Here is a 26,970-nt window from a genome sequence, read left to right on the forward strand (position 1 = left end):
TTCATGTGGCCTCTAGGGGTCTCACAACTTTTATGTGTGTTCTATATTCTTTGTTTGGAACTTGTTGGATGTTGTTGTACACTGGATTCTTGTAATGGAGGTTGAGACATGATGTGAATAAAGAGCCTGGAGATACTCACACAGTGTGATTCATGACAGGATTCATCAAACAGAACAGGTTCCAAGGCTTATTGGGGTGCATATGAATTGGTAGCAGGGCAGGCCTTGAATTCATTGCAACTCTTTTTCAGGAGTCCCCCCTGGACATCTTATGACAGGGGTATTGTGGTGTGTCGTAATTCTTGGCAGCCCATCCACTCACAGCATAGGCTACAACAGCTTAGGAGACCCACTGTTTAATAATGGCTAGTGTTGAGCGATACCATCCGATACTTGAAAGTATCGGTATCGGCCGATACCGGCAAAGTATCGGATCTAATCCGATACCGATACCCGATACCAATACAAGTCAATGGGACTCAAGTATCGGACGGTATCCCTGATGGTTCCCAGGGTCTGAAGGAGAGGAAACTCTCCTTCAGGCCCTGGGAACCATATTAATGTGTAAAATAAAGAATTAAAATAAAAAATATTGCTATACTCACCTCTCCGACGCAGCCTGGACCTCACCGAGGGAACCGGCAGCGTTGTTTGCTTAAAATGCGCGCTTTTCCTTCCTTCCGTGACGTCACGGCTTCTGATTGGTCGCGTGCCGCCCATGTGGCCGCGACGCGACCAATCACAGCAAGCCGTGACGTAATTTTCAGGTCCTTCTAGGCATTCAGTATTTTAAAATTACGTTCCGGCTTTGTGATTGGTCGCGTCGCGGTCACATGGGCGACGCGACCAATCAGAAGCCGTGACGTCACGGGAGGCAGGAGACGCGCGCATTTTAAAATGCGCGCGTCTCCTGCCTCCCGTGACGTCACGGCTTGTGATTGGTCGCGTCGCCCATGTGACCGCGACGCGACCAATCACAAAGCCGGAACGTAATTTTAAAATACTGAAGGACCTGAAATTACGTCACGGCTTGCTGTGATTGGTTGCGTCGCGGCCAACATGGGCGACGCGACCAATCACAAGCCGTGACGTCACGGGAGGCTGGACACGCGCGCATTTTAAAATGCGCGCGTCTCCTGCCTCCCGTGACGTCACGGCTTCTGATTGGTCGCGTCGCCCATGTGACCGCGACGCGACCAATCACAAAGCCGGAACGTAATTTTAAAATACTGAATGCCTAGAAGGACCTGAAAATTACGTCACGGCTTGCTGTGATTGGTCGCGTCGCGGCCACATGGGCGGCACGCGACCAATCAGAAGCCGTGACGTCACGGAAGGAAGGAAAAGCGCGCATTTTAAGCAAACAACGCTGCCGGTTCCCTCGGTGAGGTCCAGGCTGCGTCGGAGAGGTGAGTATAGCAATATTTTTTATTTTAATTCTTTATTTTACACATTAATGTTGTTTCGATACCGATACCCGATACCACAAAAGTATCGGATCTCGGTATCGGAATTCCGATACAGCAAATATCGGCCGATACCCGATACTTGCGGTATCGGAATGCTCAACACTAATAATGGCCCTTTAAGAAGATTAATGCCGCCTGATGCACCAGTAAAAATAGGCCCTGTGACTTTAAGAGTCGCTCCTTCGTACATGAAACAAGATGGGTCCGCTTATGTGTCACACACCACATGGCCAGCTAGGGTTGTTAAATGTTACAATGACATTTCCCAGTGAATGCATTTGTAATGGTTGAAAGCAATGTTAAAGTTGAAAAACACTTCAAAAACGCTGCGTCTGAACTAAGCCTAAGTGGGGGAGGAAATTTTCGGTCTGGGGTTAATTATTTGGCCTTACAGGCAAGTCATTAACCTGCAAAGGACGTACCTTGACATATTTCCCAGCAAAATCCATTTTGGTTTCGTTTTAGTGTGTTTTTTGTGGCACCGGCAAAAATGGCATGAATCTCGGAAAAAAAAGTTTATATCTGTGAACTAGGAGTCAGGAATGCTTCCAGGGGCGATCCCCATGAGGTTCCTGTGTCATTTGAGCAGTGTTTCCATCATTTTCAGATGTTTTTAGACATTAAAAGGACCCCCGGGGGGATCACGGTAAAAATACTCAGGTCTCCCATAGACTTACATTGGGCTCGTTGTTCTGGCCGAGTACCCGAGTATTCCAATATGCTCGACCCGAGCAACGAGCACCCGAGCATTTTAGTGCTTGCTCATCACTAGATATCACTAGTGTTGAGCGATACCGTCCGATACTTGAAAGTATCGGTATCGGAAAGTATCGGCCGATACCGGCAAAGTATCGGATCCAATCCGATACCGATACCCGATACCAATACAAGTCAATGGGACTCAAGTATCGGACGGTATTCCTGATGGTTCCCAGGGTCTGAAGGAGAGGAAACTCTCCTTCAGGCCCTGGGAACCATATTAATGTGTAAAATAAAGAATTAAAATAAAAAATATCGCTATACTCACCTGTCCGACGCAGCCGGGACCTCAGCGAGGGAACCGGCAGCGTTGTTTGTTTAAAATTCGCGCTTTTACTTGGTTACGTGAAGTCCCGGCTTGTGATTGGTCAGGGCGGCCATGTTGCCGGGACGCGGACCAATCACAGCAAGCCGTGACGAAATTACGTCACGGCTTGCTGTGATTGGTCCGCGTCCCGGCAACATGGCCGCCATTAACCAATCACAAGCCGTGACGTCACGGGAGGCTGGACATGCGCGTATTTTGAAAAGCGCGCGTGTCCAGCCTCCAGTGACGTCCCGGCTTGTGATTGGTTAATGGCGGCCATGTTGCCGGGACGTCACTGGAGGCTGGACACGCGCGCTTTTCAAAATACGCGCATGTCCAGCCTCCCGTGACGTCCCGGCTTGTGATTGGTTAATGGCGGCCATGTTGCCGGGACGTCACTGGAGGCTGGACACGCGCGCTTTTCAAAATACGCGCATGTCCAGCCTCCCGTGACGTCCCGGCTTGTGATTGGTTAATGGCGGCCATGTTGCCGGGACGTCACTGGAGGCTGGACACGCGCGCTTTTCAAAATACGCGCATGTCCAGCCTCCCGTGACGTCCCGGCTTGTGATTGGTTAATGGCGGTCATGTTGCCGGGACGTCACTGGAGGCTGGACACGCGCGCTTTTCAAAATACGCGCATGTCCAGCCTCCCGTGACGTCACGGCTTGTGATTGGTTAATGGCGGCCATGTTGCCGGGACGCGGACCAATCACAGCAAGCCGTGACGTAATTTAGTCACGGCTTGCTGTGATTGGTCCGCGTCCCGGCAACATGGCCGCCCTGACCAATCACAAGCCGGGACTTCACGTAACCAAGTAAAAGCGCGAAATTTAAACAAACAACGCTGCCGGTTCCCTCGCTGAGGTCCCGGCTGCGTCGGACAGGTGAGTATAGCGATATTTTTTATTTTAATTCTCTTTTTTACACATTATTACATTAATGTTGTTGCGATACCCGATACCACAAAAGTATCGGATCTCGGTATCGGAAATTCCGATACAGCAAGTATCGGCCGATACCCGATACTTGCAGTATCGGAATGCTCAACACTAGATATCACCAATCATTCCCATTTTATTTAGGTGTATCCATATAAATGGCCCACTCTGTATAGTCATTTGCTTTACAACTACTGGTAATTTGCTACAACTGCCCTCCATGTGCTTGTTGGTTTGAGACACCTTTTTATCTCATTAATTTTTTGTCTTTTATGCATTGTTTTAAATTAGGAAAAATAAAGTATTCCATTTAATTTTGTGTTGAATATAAGCACTTGTTGATCTGTATGTTGCATACATGCGGCATGATCATTATGGATTCCTATTGTCCTGTGTAGCCCATCCCAGCCATGTGCAGGTCTACATTTTTGTACCTGGTGTCCTTAGACAGCTGTTTGGTCATGGCCATGGTGGAGAGGTTGGAGTGTGATTGAGTGTGTGGACAGGTGTCTTTTATGCAGGTAACGAGTGCAGAGTAGGAGGCTTCTTAAAGAACAACTAGCAGGTCTGTGAGAGCCAGAATTCTTGCTGGTTGGTAGGTGATCAAATATTTATTTCATGCAATAAAATGTAATTTCATTATTTAAAAATCATACAATGTGATTTTCAGTTTTTTTTATTTCTAGATTCTATCTCTCACAGTTGAAATGCACCTACGATAAAAATTACTACAGATCTCTCCATTCTTTGTAGGTGGGAAAACTTGCAAAGTTGTCAGTGAATCAAATACTTATAATCCCCACTGTATTTGTGCAGAGCCGATACATTAAGATTCCATCACAAGATTCCGTGATGACATCACTGGTGCTGCTTGGCTACGATGACATCACTGGTGCTGCTTGGCTACGATGACATCACTGGTGATGCTCAGCCATTATGACATCACAGACGATGTTCCCTACTTCTAGAATCTACACAGAATCCCAGGTGCCATTTTTGGTTCCTTAGTGACTGAGAGCATTTGCAATTTTTCACTATGGCTGAATTACTGACTGATTTTCAGGTACAAGCACTGTGGGAGATTCTTGTCATCAATCACCCTAACATTGTGCTTCTACCACCCGATGGCGTCCTCTGCTTCACTCACCGGCTGGTGGTGCAGCTAGTAAAGGACTGCCTGAAGAAACAACGAAGAGGTCAACTAACGTCAGAGTATCTGACTGATTTACGTCACAACATCAGGACATTAGTGCACCAGGTAAATGGCGGACGCTCCGCACAAAACTTCTCCATAATCATAGATGATAATGGTGGAATAGAAGCTTCTTCTTTCCTATTCCTATGTAGGAGTCCCCAGCTATGGAGCCATTGTATCTGCAGAGAGGAGCAGATGTCACATACAATGGCCGCCTCCATTGTTTCCTTTCTCATATCTTTATTTTTGTTTCTTTTCTTCTTTATAGGCTGAAAAAAGATCTCAATATGGAGATTTGGCTTTTATGAAACAACTGGCCGAAAAAGTCCTGTGTGTACTGGAAGATCCGGCCCGCTCGTCAGAACGCCCGGTAAGGAGCCATCATCTTCTCTGTCACACGTCCTTGTTTTCTGATCTTCCCCAGATCACCGGTCAGGTATCAGAAGATCTGGGGTTAGATCTTACAGGCCTCCCTGTCAGTCCCCGGCAGGCACAGGAGGTTTTATGGCCGCCTGTCTGTGCTGCTCCCTCCTCTGTGAGGACAGTCTGTATTCTGCTGATGTAGTTACAGCTCAGTGGGGGGAAGTCGGTATTTTCCCTTCTTTCTCGCTCTATCAGAGTCTTCCTACTTGTAAATGCTGCAGCTGAGATAATAGACGTCATTACAGAAATGTTCCGCATACAAGTCCATTATACAGTATATTAATGTGGACTTGTGGAGAGGAGCTGCAGTGTAAAGCAATTCTACCCATTACTGTAATGAATGAAGCACAAGATGTTTCCATGGTGTAAAGAGTGCGGATAGCGCAGCTCTGGGATATCACGGTGCAGAAAATAAAATCTGACACCGAACGTGACATTTTTCAATATTAAAAGAAAAAAGGAATGCAGTCAGCTTACCGGTCTTAGACAAAATCCCCAGACCTGCCAACGCCCAGCACGGTTCGGGGTGAGCGCCCACAGCAAATGAAGACAAAAAGAAAAATGATCCAGCTGGAGGTGGAGGCGGTTCAGACTTTATGAGACTTTATTAGACAACTAAAGCAATAAATCGTTCTTCAAAAAAGAATTCTTTGCATAGCAAACACCTGGCACACCAGTGAGGAGGATCAACGCATTTCAACTATGAAGTCTTACTCATGATCTGATCAGATCATGAGTAAGACTTCTTAGTTGAAACACGTTGATCCTCCTCACTGGTGTGCCAGGTGTTTGCTATGCAAAGAATTCTTTTTTGAAGAACGATTTATTGCTTTAGTTGTCTAATAAAGTCTCATAAAGTCTGAACCGCCTCCACCTCCAGCTGGATCATTTTTCTATTTTTCAATATTAACCCATCTTAATCCACATAAGTGAGAGAAGTTTCTGAGAAAAGTTCTCATGATGGCGCGTGATTTGTAGAGTTACAATTGCTGCATCTGTAAATCTTCCACATATTAATTATTTATATTATATCTATCAGGAAACACCAGAAGGCGACGACGAATGTGGGGAGAATGTGACCCCGGAAACCCCTGACCCTAATAGGAGTCAGCCGGAGCCGAGCAGCGATCTGATGACAGGTGAGCCGATCACTACAGGGAATATCCGGAGATTACACAGAGCAGGGAATAATGGCAGATTTACAGTGCCTTGCGAAAGTATTCAACCCCCTGGAACTTTTCAACCTTTCCCCACATATCATGCTTCAAACATAAAGATACCAAATGTAAATTTTTGGTGAAGCATTAACAACAAGTGGAACACAATTGCGAAGTTGAACGAAATTTATTGGTTATTAAAATTTTTGTGGAAATTCAAAAACTGAAAAGGGCGTGCAATATTATTCGGCCCCTTTACTTTCAGTGCAGCAGACTCACTCCAGAAGTTCATTGTGGATCTCTGAATGATCCAATGTTGTTCTAAATGCCTGATGATAAATATAATCCACCTGTGTGTAATCAAGTCTCCGTATAAATGCAGCTGCTCTGTGATAGTCTCAGGGTTCTGTTTGAAGCACCGAGAGCATCATGAAGACCAAGGAACACAACAGGCAGGCCCGTGATACTGTTGTGGAGAAGTTTAAAGCTGGATTTGGATGCAAAATGATTTCCAAAACTTTAAACATCCCAAGGAGCACTGTGCAAGCGATCATATTGAAATGGAAGGAGTATCATACCACTGCAAATCTACCAAGACTCGGTCGTCCCTCTAAACTTTCATCTCAAGGAGAAGACTGATCAGAGATGCAGCCAAGAGGCCCATGATCACTCTGGATGAACTGCAGAGATCTACAACTGAGGTGGCACAGTCTGTCCATAGGACAACAATCAGTCGTACACTACACAAATCTGGCCTTTATGGAAGATGGCAAGAAGAAAGCCATTTCTCAAAGATATCCATAAAAAGTGTTGTTTAAAGTTTGCAACAAGCCACCTGGGAGACACACCAGACATGTGGAAGAAGGTGCTCTGGTCAGATGAAACCAGAATCAAGCTTTTTGGCAACAATGCCAAACGATATGTTTGGCATAAAGGCAACACAGCTCATCACCCTGAATACACCATCCCCTGTCAAACATGGTGGGGGCAGCTTCATGGTTTGGGCCTGCTTTTCTTCAGCAGGGAAAGGGAAGATGGTTAAAATTGATGGGAAGATGGATGGAGCCAAATACAGGACCATTCTTGAAGAAAACCTGTTAGAGTCTGCAAAAGACCTGAGACTGGGACGGAAATTTGTCTTCCAACAAGACAATGATCCCAAACATAAAGCACAATCTACAATGGAATGGTTCACAAGTAAATGTATCCAGGTGTTAGAATTGTCAAGTAAAAGTCCAGACCTCAATTCAATCGAGAATCTGTGGAAAGAGCTGAAAACTGCTGTTCACAAACGATCTCCATCCAACCTCACTGAGCTCGAGCTGTTTGCCAAGGAAGAATAGGCAAGAATTTCAGTCTCTCGATGTACAAAACTGATAGAGACATACCCCAAGCGACTTGCAGCTGTAATCGCAGCAAAAGGAGGCGCAACAAAGTATTAAGTTAATATATTGCACTCCCCAATTTTCAGTTTTTTATTTTCCACAAAAATTTAAAATAACCAATAAATTTCGTTCAACTTCACAATTGTGTTTCACTTGTTGTTGATACTTCATCAAAAAATTACATTTGGTATCTTTATGTTTGAAGCATGATATGTGGGAAAAGGTTGAAAAGTTCCAGGGGGCTGAATACTTTCCCAAGGCACTGTACTCTCTGCTCCATGTATTAATCCCATTTACAGATGTCTCGTCACTTCTCCGTTATATTATTGGTATTAGTGGTATTATGTATGTAGGATTGATATCGTCTAATACATTATATTTCTTTATCACTTTATCACTATTTTAGAACCATCAGCGCTGGCGAATCCCGACAGTGGAATCTGTGAGATCCCGGAGACTCAAGAATCCGCCGGTGTAAGTATCATAGAGATATAGGGGTGTCTGTGTATCACCAGATCATGGGGTGTGAGTGACCCGTCCAGTGTTATCCCCCATATAACCATAGGGCAGCTCTGTTCTAAGTGTAGGTGACACTATTGTGTTAGATAATAGCATTTATATTAAATGGAATCTGTCACCAGGTTTATGCTATTTGATCTGAGAGCAGCAGTAGGGACAGAGACCCTGATTCCAGCGATATATATCACTTACTTTACTGGATGCAGCAGATGTGATAAAATCCCAGTTTTTTATGCTGCAGAGCTGAGTCCTGAGCCTTGTATAACCCCGCACACACCCACTGATTTGCAGCTTTCTGTGTACACTGTGCATAGGCAGAAAGCAGTTATTCAGTGGTGGTAGAGGATTTACAGAGCAATAGGACTACATGGCACGAGACAAATAGTCCTTCAATGATAATCTCCTGCTGATAAAACACTGATTTTATTGAAACAGCACACAGCCTATTAAGTAACACATCGCTTGAATCAAGGTTTCTGCTCCTAAATCATGCTGCTCTCAGAATACATAGTTCTCCCCTGTGTGATCTCCCGTATTATCCAGTACTTTACAATAATACCGGTGTATAGATGATCCCCCTTATATTACATCCATGCGGAGCGTCCGGCTTGTATCGTCCCCTACATCGGATCAGTGTAAATCAGCTGGGACATAATTTAGGAGGAGACGTTTTTACATCCTGAGATGTTTACCTGCAGCTTCTATATCTTAATATTATTTCTTATTCTTTTCTAGGACTTGATCAAATCATTGATCCCGGCAGGAGAGCCACGTATGAGCGACTATGAGACATCTAAACTGATCAGCTGTGGAGCTTTTGGGTGAGATTCCTGTTCCCATAATCCCCGTTTCTCAGGGTTCCCTATGACAATGCTTCTGCCTCTGTGCTCTGCCATTCAGTGTTGTCATAGGGAAACGATCTGAGTCCACATCACTGTCCACATCTCAATGTCACTATTCAGCTCCGTTATATAAGCTGTAACAAATCAGTCTGTAAGGAAAGGGATGACATAATATAATGCACTCACCGGTCCTAGACCTCATCTGTTCTTATGCTGCCGCCTCCACCACAGCTTCCCCGTCCTCCGCACTGATCTTCGGAGTATCAGGGCCCCATTATGGAGCTGATAATAGTGATTGGCTGCACATGGTCACATGAGGGGTGACACGATATTGACGCCAATGACATCTGCACCCTCACCCTCCACCATGACCATGTGAGTCCAATCACTGGCCTCAGCAGGAGAAGGGAGAACAACCAAAGACCGGCACAGAGGACGGAGGATGGCAGTGATGGACGGGGAGGACCGAGGACAAGTGGGTGTAATGTGATTAATTATGTTATAACTTCCTCCCTCCCCTCCATTTATTCTGCCTTGGGCTGAGGAGGAAGCCTAAAATTCATCTTCTTACAGCAATTGGAGCATTTTCAATTTAGACCAATTTATATTTTTTCTGGATCGTATCTACTGGTCGGTTATAGCGAATCTGCCCAAGATGAATTTCAGTAGATTCTCTCATCTATAATGTGACCTGGGTGAGGGTCTGGCAGACGGGCATTGTGCAGACCTCCCATAGGTGATCTACAGTGGGTACGGAAAGTATTCAGACCTTAACATTTTTCACTCTTTGTTTCATTGCAGCCATTTGGTAAATTCAAAAAAGTTCATTTTTTCTCATTAATGTACACTGCACCCCATCTTGACTGAAAAGAAAACAGAATGTAGACATTTTTGCAAATTTATTAAAAAAGAAAAACTGAAATATCACATGGTCATAAGTATTCAGACCCTTTGCTCAGACACTCATATTTCAGTCACATGCTGTCCATTTCCTTGTGATCCTCCTTGAGATGGTTCTACTCCTTCATTGGAGTCCAGCTGTGTTTAGTTAAACTGATAGGACTTGATTTGGAAAGGCACACCTCTGTCTATATAAGACCTCACAGCTCACAGTGCAGGTCAGACCAAATGAGAATCATGAGGTCAAAGTAACTGGCCAAGGAGCTCAGAGACAGAATTGTGGCAAGGCACAGATCTGGCCAAGGTTACAAGAGAATTTCTGCCATACTCAAGGTTCCTAAGAGCACAGTGGCCTCCAAAATCCTTAAATGGAAGAAGTTTAGGACCACCAGAAGTCTTCCTAGACCTGGCCATCCAGCCAAACTGAGCAATCGTGGGAGAAGAGCTTTGGTGAGAGAGGTAAAGAAGAATCCCAAGATCACTGTGGCTGAGCTCCAGAGATGCAGTAGGGAGATGGGAGAATGTTCTACAAAGTCAACTATCACCGCAGCCCTCCACCAGTCGGGACTTTATGGCAGAGTGGCCCAACGAAGACTCTCCTCAGTGCAATACATATGAAAGCCTGCATAGAGTTAGCTAAAAAACACATGAAGAACTCCCAGACTATGATAAATAAGATTCTCTGGTCTGATGAGAAGAAGATAGACCTTTTTGGTGATAATTCTAAGCAGTATGTGTGGAGAAAACCAAGCACTGCTCATCACCTGCCCAATACAATCCCAACAGTGAAACATGGTGGTGACAGCATCGTGCTATGGGGGTGTTTTTCAGCTGCAGGGACAGGACAACTGGTTGTCATTGAAAGAATCATGAATGTGGCCAAGTACAGAGATATCCTGGATGAAAACCTCTTCCAGAGTGCTCTGAACCTCAGACTTGTCCAAAGGTTCACCTTCCAACAAGACAATAACCCTAAGCACACAGCTAACATAACAAAGAAATGGCTTCAGATCAACTCTGTGATCATTCTTGACTGGCCCAGCCAGCGCCCTGACCTAAACCCAATTGAGCAACTCTGGAGAGACCTGAAAATGGCTGTCCACCAATGTTCACCATGTAACCTGACGGAACTAGAGAGGATCTGCAAGGAAAAATGGCAGAGGATCCCCAAATCCAGGTTTGAAAAACTTGTTGCATCATTCCCAAGAGGACTCATGGTTGTACTAGCTCAAAAGGTGCTTCTACTCAATACTGAGCAAAGGGTCTGACTACTTATGACTATGTGATATTTCAGTTTTTCTTTTTTAATACATTTGCAAAAATTTCTACTTTTTTTTTAGACCAGATGGGGTGCAGATAGTGTTGAGCGATACCGTCCGATACTTGAAAGTATCGGTATCGGAAAGTATCGGCCGATACCGGCAAAGTATCGGATCTAATCCGATACCGATACCCGATACCAATACAAGTCAATGGGACACCAAGTATCGGACGGTATCCTGTATGGTTCCCAGGGTCTGAAGGAGAGGAAACTCTCCTTCAGGCCCTGGGATCCATATCAATGTGTAAAAGAAAGAATTAAAATAAAAAATAGGGATATACTCACCCTCTGACGCGCCCTGGACTTTACCGCCGTAACCGGGAGCCGTTGTACCTAAGAATGCGCGCTTAAAGGGCCTTAGATGACGTCACGGCGCTCTGATTGGTCCGTAGCGGTCTCGTGACCGCTACGCGACCAATCACAAAGCCTTGACGTCACCTAAGGTCTTTCAAGCGCTTGAAATACCTTAGAAGACGTCCGCAGCTTCTGATTGGTCACGTAGCGGTCGCGTGACCGCTACGCGACCAATCACAAAGCCGTGACGTCACCTAAGGTCTTTCAAGCGCTTGAAAGACCTTAGGTGACGTCACGGCTTTGTGATTGGTCGTGTAGCGGTCACGCGACCGCTACGGACCAATCAGAGCGCCGTGACGTCATCTAAGGCCCTTTAAGCGCGCATTCTTAGGTACAACGGCTCCCGGTTATGGCGGTAAAGTCCAGGGGCCGCCGGAGAGGTGAGTATATCCCTATTTTTTATTTTAATTCTTTCTTTTAGACATTGATATTAATCCCGATAACCAAACCCTGATACCACAAAAGTATCGGATCTCGGTATCGGAATTCCGATACCGCAAGTATCGGCCGATACCCGATACTTGCGGTATCGGAATGCTCAACACTAGGTGCAGAGTGTACATTAATGTGAAAAAAATGAACTTTCTTGGATTTACCAAATGGCTGTAATAAAACAAAGAGTGAACAGTTTAAAGGGGTCTGAATACTTTCCGTACCCACTGAAATAGAGCTCTTTCATGTATTTCTAGATGTGGATTTCTAGTGATGGCCGGACTGCTGGTATCAAACATTAGTACAGAAGATCATGTAATGACTTGTATATACAGACTGTTAATAAGGATTCATTATAACCCATGGATTCTCTTTCTCTCCAGGTCCGTCCACTTAGTGCGCCATAAAGACTCTCAAGAGATCTTTGCAATGAAGAAAATGGCCAAGCGGAACCTGGATACTCCTAAAAAAGCGGAAAGAGCCTTTATCGAGAGAGACATCCTAACATTCGCAGATTGTCCCTTTGTGGTCTCCATGCTCTGCTCCTTCCTAACTAAATCTCACCTGTGTATGGTCATGGAGTATGTAGGAGGTAGGACACGTACATTGTATTATGTTTAGCCCATGTCTGCTGACATATTATCACCTCTCATATCATTTAGACTTGTACAACACCCGCTAGGGCCGTGGAGTACTCAGAACCGTGTCACACAGCTCTTAAAGGGGTGGTCACGGCAGCGGTGACCCGGTCTTTGGCCTTGGGCGCGCAATAAAAATAAGAAAGGGGAAGTTCATAAGGGATTGTACGTGGCACCACCTGTGGTGTTTGGCTATAAATGGCCGACGCTGCTTAAGGGGACTGCTGGGGCCAATGGTGATGCAGCTGTGATGGTTCTGCTCCCCACAGTGGAGTGGGGCCCCAGGGCTATCTGTACAATTTTGTAAAGTACTTGTGACATTGTGGTGCAAGACTGAGGGTCCAGGAATAACTAGAGGACACAAGGGTTGCAGTTTTCTTTACCTTTAATTCCAGGTTGCAGGTGCAGTCCAGGGCACATGTCACAGCTGGTGATGGAGATGCGGGCAGCCTGGAAGTAATTCAGAGCCCACCTAACCAGGTGGAATTGGAGGCCTTCCTGCTGCGCTATTCTCTTTGTGCTTGGTGCTTTTAGTTCTCCTCAAGTCCATCTCACAGTCTGTCCACTAAGTGAAACACTTCCCACATGGCAGGTCGCTTGAGCCTGTTCCAGGTGTCACTCCCTCGTGGTAACTCTGGGTTCTTGTATGCTGCCGTGCCTCCGGGTGTCAGCTGGGGCCAGGAGACTGTAATCTCCTGTCCTCCGGATTTGGTTGCAGAGCCTGCAGTTCCCACAACACCCTGGACTCCGGTGTCCAGTCTTCGGCGATCAGTCCTGGGGTGAGCTCAGTCGCAGCTCCAATCCCTCAGGTTCTCCTCACTTCTTGCCTCTTCCTCCTTCTCTGTCTGCTGCCTTCCACTGACTAAGACTCACTAACCCCACCTCCAGACCAGAACTTATAGGGAAGCTTCCCTGAAAACCGGGTTTATAGCTCCCCCTTCTGGTCTGGAGTCAGGAAAGGTGTTGGATGCAGACATTATCTGGTAAGGGGACTCCTGTTTGCTTCCATATATAGAATATATGGTAGCACAACTGTAGAGATGCACAAGTAGGTTCCCAGGCCCAAGGTGTAGTAACATAAAACTTGGCACTCAACTTAGTTTTGAAATCCAGTGATTTCCAACTAGCAGAGGATACCGCGTTGGTGTAGGAGAGACGCGCAGAATTACATTCTTGTACTCTAAAAGAGCAATTTTTGCCGAGATCTGTCCTCCTAGTTTACAGATATCTTCAACTGTACATATTCCTACTACCACAGCAGTCGGACTGACGAAGGTCCATGTGGGGCCAAAACGCCTCATGTTACTGTGACAGGACTGCATTAAAAATCACTGGATTTCAAAACTAAGTTGAGTCCCTCTTTGCTTCCAGGCATGGCATCACCCCCGCTGAGGAAGGCAATGCAACTGTGGCAACCGGACTCCAGGGGTGCCACACTTGTCCCCGTGGACGGTTACATCCCCGCAGAGCATTTACTATAGGTTATGACCAAGAAGCGCGGGAAGTCATTGATCTGTTTGATTTCCCTATATGTCCACACTGAGCACATCAGTATCTACAGCTGTAGACGATACCTGACATCACTTTATGTCATTAGTTACATAGATGACATTTCACCATGACTTCAGACTAATTAATCTGTGCAGTATACAGTACATCATATCTGTATATATTGTCTCCTGCCCCAATGTTTCCGCTCATTTCTCATCATACGTCATGGTGATCTGCTGTATAAACCCCTCACCGGTCATATTTCCTTTCTTCTATAGGTGGAGACTGTAGGACCCTTCTAACCACCAAGGGACCACTCTCTGTCCCCTTGGCCCGCATGTACTTTGCAGAAGCAGTTCTTGGTGTGGAATACCTGCATAGTTACGGTGTGGTGCACAGAGACCTGAAGCCGGATAAGTAAGTGCCCCCATAGTAATAAAGAGGGAAAGTTATTATTTATTATCTCACAGTCTATGAAGCTAAAATCTTCTTCTTTCACAGCCTCCTGATAACATCTGCAGGACATATTAAAATTACCGACTTTGGAGTTTCAAAAGTTGGTCTAATGATACCAAGCACCAACACCTACAAGCACTCAGCAGAGGACATCTCCAGAGAGTTCCTGGACTTTGAGGTCAGCATTACCTACAGGAACTTAGCTTGTTCTGTACAAATCTCATAACTCTATTTTCTCTTCCCTACGTTCTTCATTTTAGATAACCTTTCCACTGATATTTTATCTTCTGTCATTCTGTTTTGGTCAAAAACGTGTCATAATAATCGTTTCATCGATTCTCATCTCTATCTTCTGTTTGTTTCCAGACCTGTGGCACCCCGTGTTACAAAGCCCCAGAGGTCATCCTGCAGAAAGCCTATGGAAGACCTATTGACTGGTGGTCAATGGGCATCATATTATATGAATTTCTCAGCGGTTGTAGACCATTTCGTGGGGTTTCCCGAAGTGAGCTTTATAAAAATATGGTCACTGGTAAGTAGAATAAACTGATCAATGCTTTGACTGGTTATTTTGTTTTCGTTACTTCCTTTGCTTTATCTTACAGTCCAGTAAAGAGGTTTTATGTTCTGTATTTTCTATATAACAGGAGATATAAATTGGAATCGTTACACTCCTCCCCTGGATGCTCAGAACCTTATCACTCAGCTGCTCAAAAGAAGTCCTGTGAAAAGACTTGGGACAGGTAACGGATACAATAATATTAATATTCCCTTATTATACCGAGGACATATCACTCATGTCCATGAGGATCATTATTTCTCTATCATCTTCTCCATTTATAGTTCTCCGTACTAAGATTTTCAGGCTATTTCCTCATGTCTGCTTAGTTACGTAATTAGTTCAGATTAAGATAAACTAAAAATACCTAGATCCATCAAGTTCAACCTTTCTCCACCAATTGTTCATTTTGTCACTAAATTAACTATAACCCGCAATGTTATGTGCATTGAGTAAATCATCCAGCTCTTTTTTAAAAGCTGTTATGGTGTCGGCCATTACTACCTCTTGTGGTCGGCTGTTATGGTTCTCAATGGCAAGAGAACATAGCCCAGCAAACATGAGTACTAGCTCTTGGAAGGATGGAAACTAAACTGACCATGAACTAAACCTGCCGCACAACTAACAGTAGCCGGGTAGCGTTGCCTACGTCTTTATCCCTAGACACCCAGCGCCGGCCGGAGGACTAACTAATCCTGGCAGAGGAAAATATAGTCCTGGCTCACCTCTAGAGAAGTTTCCCCGATAGGCAGACAGAGGCCCCCACATATATTGGCGGTGATTTTAGATGAAATGACAAACGTAGTATGAAAATAGGTTTAGCAAAATTGAGGTCCGCTTACTAGATAGCAGGAAGACAAAAAGGGCACTTTCATGGTCAGCTGAAAACCCTATCAAAATACCATCCTGAAATTACTTTAAGACTCTAGTATTAACTCATAACATCAGAGTGGCAATTTCAGATCACAAGAGCTTTCCAGACACAGAAACGAAACTACAGCTGTGAACTGGAACAAAATGCAAAAAACAAACAAGGACAAAAGTCCGACTTAGCTGGAAGTTGTCTGGTAGCAGGAACATGCACAGAAAGGCTTCTGATTACAATGTTGACCGGCATGGAAGTGACAGAGGAGCAAGGTTAAATAGCGACTCCCACATCCTGATGGAAACAGGTGAACAGAGGGGATGATGCACACCAATTCAATTCCACCAGTGGCCACCGGGGGAGCCCAAAATCCAATTTCACAACAGTACCCCCCCCTCAAGGAGGGGGCACCGAACCCTCACCAGAACCACCAGGGCGATCAGGATGAGCCCTATGAAAGGCACGGACCAGATCGGAGGCATGAACATCAGAGGCAGTCACCCAAGTATTATCCTCCTGACCGTATCCCTTCCATTTGACCAGATACTGGAGTTTCCGTCTGGAAACACGGGAGTCCAAGATTTTTTCCACAACGTACTCCAACTCGCCCTCAACCAACACCGGAGCAGGAGGCTCAACGGAAGGCACAACCGGTACCTCATACCTGCGCAACAATGACCGATGAAAAACATTATGAATAGAAAAAGATGCAGGGAGGTCCAAACGGAAGGACACAGGGTTAAGAATCTCCAATATCTTGTACGGGCCGATGAACCGAGGCTTAAACTTAGGAGAAGAAACCCTCATAGGGACAAAACGAGAAGACAACCACACCAAGTCCCCAACACAAAGCCGAGGACCAACCCGACGCCGGCGGTTGGCAAAAAGCTGAGTCTTCTCCTGGGACAACTTCAAATTGTCCACTACCTGCCCCCAAATCTGATGCAACCTCTCCACCACAGCATCCACTCCAGGACAATCCGAAGATTCCACCTGACCAGAAGAAAATCGAGGATGAAACCCCGAATTACAGAAAAAAGGAGACACCAAGGTGGCAGAGCTGGCCCGATTATTGAGGGCAAACTCCGCTAAAGGCAAAAAAGCAACCCAATCATCCTGATCTGCAGACACAAAACACCTCAAATATGTCTCCAAGGTCTGATTCGTCCGCTCGGTCTGGCCATTTGTCTGAGGATGGAAAGCAGATGAGAAAGACAAATCTATGCCCATCCTAGCACAGAATGCTTGCCAAAATCTAGACACGAATTGGGTTCCTCTGTCAGAAACGATATTCTCCGGAATACCATGCAAACGGACCACATTTTGAAAAAACAGAGGAACCAACTCGGAAGAAGAAGGCAACTTAGGCAGGGGAACCAAATGGACCATCTTAGAGAAACGGTCACACACCACCCAGATGACAGACATCTTCTGAGAAACAGGAAGATCCGAAATAAAATCCATCGAGATGTGCGTCCAGGGCCTCTTCGGGATAGGCAAGGGCAACAACAATCCACTAGCCCGAGAACAACAAGGCTTGGCCCGAGCACAAACGTCACAAGACTGCACAAAGCCTCGCACATCTCGAGACAGGGAAGGCCACCAGAAGGACCTTGCCACCAAATCCCTGGTACCAAAGATTCCAGGATGACCTGTCAACGCAGAAGAATGAACCTCAGAAATGACTTTACTGGTCCAATCATCAGGAACAAACAGTCTACCAGGTGGGCAACGATCAGGTCTATCCGCCTGAAACTCCTGCAAGGCCCGCCGCAGGTCTGGAGAAACGGCAGACAATATCACTCCATCCTTAAGGATACCTGTAGGTTCAGAATTACCAGGGGAGTCAGGCTCAAAACTCCTAGAAAGGGCATCCGCCTTAACATTCTTAGAACCCGGCAGGTAGGACACCACAAAATTAAACCGAGAGAAAAACAACGACCAGCGCGCCTGTCTAGGATTCAGGCGTCTGGCGGACTCAAGATAAATTAGATTTTTGTGGTCAGTCAATACCACCACCTGATGTCTAGCCCCCTCAAGCCAATGACGCCACTCCTCAAAAGCCCACTTCATTGGCCAAAAGCTCCCGATTCCCAACATCATAATTCCGCTCGGCGGGCGAAAATTTACGCGAGAAAAAGGCACAAGGTCTCATCACGGAACAATCGGAACTTCTCTGCGACAAAACTGCCCCAGCTCCGATTTCAGAAGCGTCGACCTCAACCTGAAAAGGAAGAGCAACATCAGGCTGACGCAACACAGGGGCGGAAGAAAAGCGGCGCTTAAGCTCCCGAAAGGCCTCCACAGCAGCAGGGGACCAATCAGCAACATCAGCACCCTTCTTAGTCAAATCAGTCAATGGTTTAACAACATCAGAAAAACCAGCAATAAATCGACGATAAAAGTTAGCAAAGCCCAAAAATTTCTGAAGACTCTTAAGAGAAGAGGGTTGCGTCCAATCACAAATAGCCTGAACCTTGACAGGATCCATCTCGATGGAAGAGGGGGAAAAAATATATCCCAAAAAGGAAATCTTTTGAACCCCAAAAACGCACTTAGAACCCTTCACACACAAGGAATTAGACCGCAAAACCTGAAAAACCCTCCTGACCTGCTGGACATGAGAGTCCCAGTCATCCGAAAAAATCAAAATATCATCCAGATACACAATCATAAATTTATCCAAATAATCACGGAAAATGTCATGCATAAAGGACTGAAAGACTGAAGGGGCATTTGAAAGACCAAAAGGCATCACCAAATACTCAAAGTGGCCCTCGGGCGTATTAAATGCGGTCTTCCACTCATCCCCCTGCTTAATTCGCACCAAATTATACGCCCCACGGAGATCTATCTTAGAGAACCACTTGGCCCCCTTTATGCGAGCAAACAAATCAGTCAGCAGTGGCAACGGATATTGATATTTAACCGTGATTTTATTCAAAAGCCGATAATCAATACACGGTCTCAAAGAGCCATCTTTCTTAGCCACAAAGAAAAAACCGGCTCCTAAGGGAGATGACGAAGGACGAATATGTCCCTTTTCCAAGGACTCCTTTATATATTCTCGCATAGCAGCATGTTCAGGCACAGACAGATTAAATAAACGACCCTTAGGGTATTTACTACCCGGAATCAAATCTATGGCACAATCGCACTCCCGGTGCGGAGGTAATGAACCAAGCTTAGGTTCTTCAAAAACGTCACGATATTCAGTCAAGAATTCAGGAATCTCAGAGGGAATAGATGATGAAATGGAAACCACAGGTACGTCCCCATGCGTCCCCTTACATCCCCAGCTTAACACAGACATAGCTTTCCAGTCAAGGACTGGGTTATGAGATTGCAGCCATGGCAATCCAAGCACCAACACATCATGTAGGTTATACAGCACAAGAAAGCGAATAATCTCCTGATGATCCGGATTAATCCGCATAGTTACTTGTGTCCAGTATTGTGGTTTATTACTAGCCAATGGGGTGGAGTCAATCCCCTTCAGGGGTATAGGAGTTTCAAGAGGCTCCAAATCATACCCACAGCGTTTGGCAAAGGACCAATCCATAAGACTCAAAGCGGCGCCAGAGTCGACATAGGCATCCGCGGTAATAGATGATAAAGAACAAATCAGGGTCACAGATAGAATAAACTTAGACTGTAAAGTGCCAATTGAAACAGACTTATCAAGCTTCTTAGTACGCTTAGAGCATGCTGATATAACATGAGTTGAATCACCGCAATAGAAGCACAACCCATCTTTTCGTCTTAAATTCTGCCGTTCACTTCTGGACAGAATTCTATCACATTGCATATTCTCTGGCGTCTTCTCAGTAGACACCGCCAAATGGTGCACAGGTTTGCGCTCCCGCAGACGCCTATCGATCTGGATAGCCATTGTCATGGACTCATTCAGACCCGCAGGCACAGGGAACCCCACCATAACATCCTTAATGGCATCAGAGAGACCCTCTCTGAAATTCGCCGCCAGGGCGCACTCATTCCACTGAGTAAGCACAGCCCATTTACGGAATTTCTGGCAGTATATTTCAGCTTCGTCTTGCCCCTGAGATAGGGACATCAAGGCCTTTTCCGCCTGAAGCTCTAACTGAGGTTCCTCATAAAGCAACCCCAAGGCCAGAAAAAACGCATCCACATTGAGCAACGCAGGATCCCCTGGAGCCAATGCAAAAGCCCAATCCTGAGGGTCGCCCCGGAGCAAGGAAATCACAATCCTGACCTGCTGAGCAGGATCTCCAGCAGAGCGAGATTTCAGGGACAAAAACAACTTGCAATTATTTTTGAAATTTTGAAAGCAAGATCTATTCCCCGAGAAAAATTCAGGCAAAGGAATTCTAGGTTCAGATATAGGAACATGAACAACAAAATCTTGTAAATTTTGAACTTTCGTGGTGAGATTATTCAAACCTGCAGCTAAACTCTGAATATCCATTTTAAACAGGTGAACACAGAGCCATTCCAGGATTAGAAGGAGAGAGAGAGAGAGAAAGGCTGCAATATAGGCAGACTTGCAAGAGATTCAATTACAAGCACACTCAGAACTGAAGGGAAGGGAAAAAAAAAAAAAAAAAAATCTTCAGCAGACTTCTCTTTACTCTCCTTTCTCTGTAAATTAATTTAACCCTTTTTGGCCGGTCAAACTGTTATGGTTCTCAATGGCAAGAGAACATAGCCCAGCAAACATGAGTACTAGCTCTTGGAAGGATGGAAACTAAACTGACCATGAACTAAACCTGCCGCACAACTAACAGTAGCCGGGTAGCGTTGCCTACGTCTTTATCCCTAGATGCCCAGCGCCGGCCGGAGGACTAACTAATCCTGGCAGAGGAAAATATAGTCCTGGCTCACCTCTAGAGAAGTTTCCCCGATAGGCAGACAGAGGCCCCCACATATATTGGCGGTGATTTTAGATGAAATGACAAACGTAGTATGAAAATAGGTTTAGCAAAATTGAGGTCCGCTTACTAGATAGCAGGAAGACAAAAAGGGCACTTTCATGGTCAGCTGAAAACCCTATCAAAATACCATCCTGAAATTACTTTAAGACTCTAGTATTAACTCATAACATCAGAGTGGCAATTTCAGATCACAAGAGCTTTCCAGACACAGAAACGAAACTACAGCTGTGAACTGGAACAAAATGCAAAAAACAAACAAGGACAAAAGTCCGACTTAGCTGGAAGTTGTCTGGTAGCAGGAACATGCACAGAAAGGCTTCTGATTACAATGTTGACCGGCATGGAAGTGACAGAGGAGCAAGGTTAAATAGCGACTCCCACATCCTGATGGAAACAGGTGAACAGAGGGGATGATGCACACCAATTCAATTCCACCAGTGGCCACCGGGGGAGCCCAAAATCCAATTTCACAACAGTCGGCATTCTGACTGTAAAGGACCCTTTCCTGTTTAGATGCCGGAATCGCCTTTCTTACACCCGTAATGAGGGCCCCCTGGTCCTTAGTATGGTCCCCACTATGGTTCCTTAGTAGAAGGAATAAGACATGTGCCAGTCCTCTGTACTGACCACACATTTATATTCATACATATATATGAGATCTCCTCTGAGGCATCTTTTTTCTTTGCTTTTGCGGCTGCTGCTTGACACTGAGTACTGCTGCTCAGCTTACTTGTAACAAAAATACCCAAGTTCTTGTCCTGTTTTGTAGTCCCAAATATGGTCCCATTTAATGTATATGCAGCAATAGGATTACTCCATCCTAGGTGCCTTACTCTACATTTATCTACATTAAACCTCATTTGCCAAGTGTTTGCTTATTCAGACATCTTATCCAGATCTTTTTGCAAAATTGTAATGTCAAAGTCAGATTTTAGTATCCTACATTGTTTGGTATCGTCAGTAAAGACTGACACTTTGCACTCAATCCCATCCACAAGATCATTACTAAAGAGGTTAAAAAGAATTTTTCCTAGCACAGATTACTGCAGTACACCACTGCTCCCAGCACAGATCCCTGCGGTACCCCACTGCTCCCAGTACAGATCCCTACGGTACCCCACTGCTCCCAGCACAGATCCCTGCGGTCCCCATTGCTGACTATATACCATTTAGAGTATGTACCATTTATGACAACTCTTTGTTTCCTGTCATTTAGCCAATTCCCTTACCCATCTGCATACAGTTTCCCCCAGTCCCTGTGTATGGAGCTTCAGTATAAGGCTGTTATGTGGAACAGTATTAAAAGCCTTTGTAAAGTCCAGATAAATCACATCAACTGCATTATCAACATCAAGACAAGCACTTACCTCCTCATAGAAACCCAACATGTTAGACATTACCTATCTTTAATGAATCCATGTTTATAATGCCCTCAAAAATTTTGCACACTACTGATATCATGCTTACTGGACATTAGTTACCTGGTTCCACCTTCTTACCTTTTTTTAATATCAGTACCACATCACCCATCCTCCAATCCTGTGGCACACCTGTTAAAAGAGAGGCTAAGAATATAAGATACAGCAGTCTGTCATTTACTGAGCTCAATTCCCTCAGTATCCGTGGATGAATGCCATCTGGGCCAGGGAAATTTTCAATGTTTATTTTGCTCATGCGTAGGCATACTTCTTCTTGAGTTATTTCCAGTGGTGACCTTTGCCTTGTTGAATGATCCCTGGAACAGTTAGTTCATTGGTGAACACGGATGAAAAGTGTCTGGTTAATATCTCAGCCTCTTCTTTGACCTGAATTATTATCTTGTTATTATTGTTTTTAAGGGACCTATACCATCTTTTTTTGGCATTGATGTATTTATAACATTTGGGGTGATTTATTCTAATGTCACTGACAATTTGTTTCTCTGTGGATAACTTTGCCAGCTTGATTTCTTATTTACATTTCTCACTTAGTTCTTTATACTACTGAAATGTTATTTCTGTATTCTCAGCCTTCAGGATTTTGAATGCCCTTTGTTTTAGTCTGATTAAACTTTGTAGTGTCTAATTTATCCATAATGGCTTCTTTCCATTTCTGCACTTTTTTTTTCCAGAGGGTATAAGTTTTCTACAGGATCCTAGTAGCATATCCTTAAACATGCCCCATTTATAGTCGGCATCTCCAGTTAATATGAGATGGTCCCAGCCTACTCGATTAAGTGCTTCCTTTAATTTGTTGGTATGGCGCTGTCTCTGACAATTTCCTCATCACTTTTGTTTTTCTTTATCCAGGAGGAGCATTTGAGATCAAGGATCATCCATTCCTTAGAGATTTAGACTTCGATAACCTACTAAGTCAAAAGCCGCTGTACATTCCTCAGCTTGCATCAGATGTGGACACCAGTTTATTTATCAGTAAGTAGAAAAAGACGTCATGTAGACTAAGTGTCTGTTTGTCTCATCTTCCATATTATGTGATAATCGCTTCCCATTAGTATTAATGATAAATGGTGACTGTGTTATACTGACAACCTCTAATAACACTTCATTTTCTATGTCTCACAGACCATTCTAATATAAAAAAACATCTGGTCTCAGAGGATGAGAAGGGCCCAAGTGAGGACAATAAGTGGTTTGACTACCAAAATTTTACATCATCATCTGAAAAGCTTTCTAAAGTAAGTATGTGATTAATAAATCCAAAATATATATAAAAAGACCCATAAAAGTAAACATAAAATGATTTAATATCTTGTTGCTTCTGCATGTAGCTCTATACCACCACAAATGGGATGATGAACGATGAGTATTGGAAGTCACCTCCAGAGTGTGCACCAAAATCCAGCACAAACATCTCAGAAATGTAAGTAGATTATGGGGTCATTACTGGGGGTTCCAGGCTGATATACTGTATATGCACAACATCAAATATATGACAGAAATACCATAATATCAAAATGCAACATCCAGTGACCCATGGTTAGCACTTATAAAGTGCTGTTGATAGCAGCCCATGATTGCAGCTGGTCATGCATTTTTAGTTGTTTCCATTCCGCTCTATAAAAGTTATTTTGGAGTAAAAGACCTTCCCCACTATGGCAGTCATATGTCCTATTAGGCCTTATAATCGGTGTTCTTATAGTCAGACAACCCCATTTATACAGCTTCCTTGTGATTTACGTATTTTTCTTCTTCCAAACAGGCAGAAAGAATGTGTTACCGCATCTGATAGAGGCGATGCTATTATTATCTTTGAGGATCCCAAGTCCCCTCCAGAGTGTGCACAAAAATCCAGCACAAATACCTCAGAAATGTGAGTAGATTATGGGGTTCTTTACTGGAGCTTCAGGCTGATATATGTGCACAACGCCAAATATAGGACAGAAATAGAAATAACATAATATCAAATGCAAATCCCCTGCCCCATGATTATCGGTCATTGTGCTCTTGTCCTTAGAAAGTGCTGGTAATAACAGCCCTTGATCGTGGCCGGCCATGCATCTTTAGTGCTGCCCCCACTCTGTAGAAGAGATGTAGTACTACATGCCAGACATTCTTGGTAGTTATTTTCCACTCCACTCTATAAAAGTTAGTTTTGAGCAGAAGACCTTCCCCACTATGACAGTCATATGTCCTATTAGACTCCGCCCCCTCCTCCCCGGACATCACAATGGGGCAGCGGATGCGTTGTAAAATTGCATCCGCTGCCCCCGTTGTGTTTTTTTTCACAGTATGCGTCGGTACGTCGGTACGTCGGCACGTCGCATTGCGACGTGCGTCGTACGATGCTAGTGTGAAAATAGCCTTATACAGTTTCCTTGTGATTTACATGTTTTTGTTCTTCCAAACAGGCAGAAAGAATTTGTTACCGCATCTGATAGAGGCGACGCTATTATTATCTTGCCATCCTTGTCCCAACTGTCAGGTATGTCCATGTCTGCAGCATCAACAATGTGGATGTTGACTTCAAGGCTCAAATATTTCCACATGGTTTTTCTGTAATAGGTCTCTTATGTCTTCCATGTTTCATGTATAAATGGTGACTGTGTTATACTGACAACCTCTAATGACACTTCATTACCTATGTCTTGTAGGTCACTCTGATATAAATAAACATCTGGACTCAGAGGATGAGGAGGATCCCAAGTCCCCTCCAGAGTGTGCACCAAAATCCAGCACAAATACCTCAGAAATGTGAGTAGATTATGGGGTCATTACTGGAGCTTCAGGCTGATATATGTGCACAACACCAAAAATAGCACAGAAATAGAAATACCATAATATCAAATGCCACATCCACCGCCCCATGATTAGCGGTCATTGTGCTCTTGTCCTTAGAAACTGCTGGTAATAACAGCCCATGATCATGGCTGGCCATGCATCTTTAGTGCTGCCCCCACTCTGTAGAAGAGATGTAGTATAACATACCAGACATTCTTGGTAGTTATTTTCCGCTCCACTCTATAAAAGTTAGTTTTCAGCAGAAGACCTTCCCCACTATGACAGTCATATGTCCTATTAGGCCTTATAATCAGTGTTCTTATAGTGAGACAACCCCTTTTATACAGTTTCCTTGTGATTTACGTGTTTTTCTTCTTCCAAACAGGCAGAAAGAATTTGTTACCGCATCTGATAGAGGCGACACTATTATTATCTTGCCATCCTTGTCCCAACTGTCAGGTATGTCCATGTCTGCAGCACCAACAATGTGGATGTTGACTTCAAGGCTCAAATATTTCCACATGTTTTTCTGTATTAGGTCTCCTATGTTATCCATGTTTCATTGATCCCAATTATGTTGACCATGGGCCCATACTGTATCTCTATTTCACTAATTTTGTAAAGTTTTTTTTACATGAATTCTGTGAGATATGTTGTAGCGTCCAATAACCTACATCATCATAAAAAGACATTGTCTCCTATAATAGACTATCGCTCATCAGTGATGCACCACATGGCAGCACACGGGGCGCTTACTGCTCTATATCAGTGACACCTAATGCCCCCCAGATGGGATTATGTACATTGTATAGGACTTATTCTGCCCTATTATGATATAATACCAGATTATCAGGACTATAGGAGACAGGACTAGAACAATCCTACTATATACAGGAGACAAAGCAGATCCCATTAGGAAATGTCGTTACTGAGGTTTGTTTTTTTACTTTCTGATCAGAATTTCCAGCTCAGACAGAAAGAAAATATTCACCAATAAATCTGATTAAAGAAGAAGAAAAATCAGAAAATGGAGAAAGGGGAAAAAAGAGACGAGGTAAGTGTGAGAATCAGCTCCATGTTGTGTGATGTCAGTGAGAATAATTCATGTGGAGCAGACGTCATCTGTCGGTGATGGGATTATCACATGTATGATGGCTGACAATGATACCTGACCTCTGTGTGATAATATTCCTCTGCCGTCTGGCCACAGTGACCGCACAGTAGTATCATGTCATATGGAGTCCCATCACTTACATTATATTTACTTCTCTTCTCATAGGTTCCATCTTCCGCCGGATCTTATCATCCTGCCGGCGTGGATTATCCAGGGCTGCTCGAGTATTTGCTTGTTGTCACTGTTGCCCTAGAACCATCTGAAGGACGAGAAACCTAAGCATCCAGCACCCTGAAGTCCAGCAGATCCACCATCACTGCTGGACCTGTATAGAAGGACCTTCACCAGCTACCTGTGGTCTTCTGACTCTTACATCTAGACCCGGACATGTTTTGATATCACCTCTGTCACCAGGCTCTGCTGTAATCCTACTGCTCGCCTGACCGGGCTTTTACTGATCACTTGGTATCTGACCTCGGCTGACTCCCTGACTATGATTTTGTCTATTGATTCTGTTCCTAGTTTTACCCCTCCCTTATCCTTCTATTCTATTATTAATTCAAATAAAAATAAATAAATAAAAAACGTTTAGGTTTATTGAAATTTTTTCCACATTTATCAAACTTAACTATTCATTTTGTTAAAAAAAAGGAATATAGCCAGCTCAGCGATAGTTGCAAAGGAGCACGGAACTCAGTCCTGACAAGAAGTGA

General features: G+C 44.4%; 2 protein-coding genes across 3 annotated transcripts; both read left to right on the forward strand.

Annotated features, from left to right (window-relative positions):
* Positions 1-3,585: 3,585 nt before the first annotated feature.
* Positions 3,586-8,131, forward strand: LOC143800236 (microtubule-associated serine/threonine-protein kinase 4-like). Its single transcript, XM_077281182.1, has 5 exons — positions 3,586-4,463; positions 4,540-4,734; positions 4,940-5,041; positions 6,134-6,233; positions 8,043-8,131. Exons 1-5 carry the CDS (start codon positions 4,413-4,415, stop codon positions 8,129-8,131), a joined length of 537 nt encoding a protein of 178 aa, XP_077137297.1. The 5' UTR covers positions 3,586-4,412.
* A 644-nt stretch (positions 8,132-8,775) lies between these two features.
* On the forward strand, positions 8,776-26,859 carry LOC143788736 (microtubule-associated serine/threonine-protein kinase 3-like). 2 transcript variants are annotated; one of them, XM_077278635.1, is made up of 15 exons: positions 8,776-8,976; positions 12,388-12,596; positions 14,412-14,550; positions 14,635-14,767; positions 14,956-15,121; positions 15,237-15,332; positions 23,215-23,337; positions 23,488-23,600; positions 23,694-23,785; positions 24,125-24,235; positions 24,774-24,847; positions 25,017-25,116; positions 25,529-25,602; positions 26,102-26,197; positions 26,423-26,858. In XM_077278635.1, exons 1-15 carry the CDS (start codon positions 8,930-8,932, stop codon positions 26,518-26,520), a joined length of 1,671 nt encoding a protein of 556 aa, XP_077134750.1. In that variant the 5' UTR covers positions 8,776-8,929; the 3' UTR covers positions 26,521-26,858. The 2 variants fall into 2 exon arrangements, with proteins under 2 accessions (XP_077134750.1, XP_077134825.1); XM_077278710.1 differs by lacking the exon at positions 24,125-24,235 and having other exon boundaries at positions 26,423-26,859.
* The last annotated feature ends 111 nt before the right edge of the window (positions 26,860-26,970 follow it).

This window comes from Ranitomeya variabilis, chromosome 1, assembly GCF_051348905.1.
Source record: "Ranitomeya variabilis isolate aRanVar5 chromosome 1, aRanVar5.hap1, whole genome shotgun sequence".
Taxonomy (NCBI): domain Eukaryota; kingdom Metazoa; phylum Chordata; class Amphibia; order Anura; family Dendrobatidae; genus Ranitomeya; species Ranitomeya variabilis.

Coding starts and splice junctions, on each gene's coding strand:
- LOC143800236 (XM_077281182.1), top strand. CDS start 4,413: ATGACATCACAGACGATGTTCCCTACTTCTAGAATCTACACAGAATCC. Junction 4,464..4,539: donor GAATCTACACAGAATCCCAG/GTGCCATTTTTG, acceptor ACTGATTTTCAG/GTACAAGCACTGTGGGAGAT. Junction 5,042..6,133: donor CCCGCTCGTCAGAACGCCCG/GTAAGGAGCCAT, acceptor TATATCTATCAG/GAAACACCAGAAGGCGACGA.
- LOC143788736 (XM_077278635.1), top strand. CDS start 8,930: ATGAGCGACTATGAGACATCTAAACTGATCAGCTGTGGAGCTTTTGG. Junction 14,768..14,955: donor GAGAGTTCCTGGACTTTGAG/GTCAGCATTACC, acceptor GTTTGTTTCCAG/ACCTGTGGCACCCCGTGTTA. Junction 15,122..15,236: donor TTATAAAAATATGGTCACTG/GTAAGTAGAATA, acceptor TCTATATAACAG/GAGATATAAATTGGAATCGT.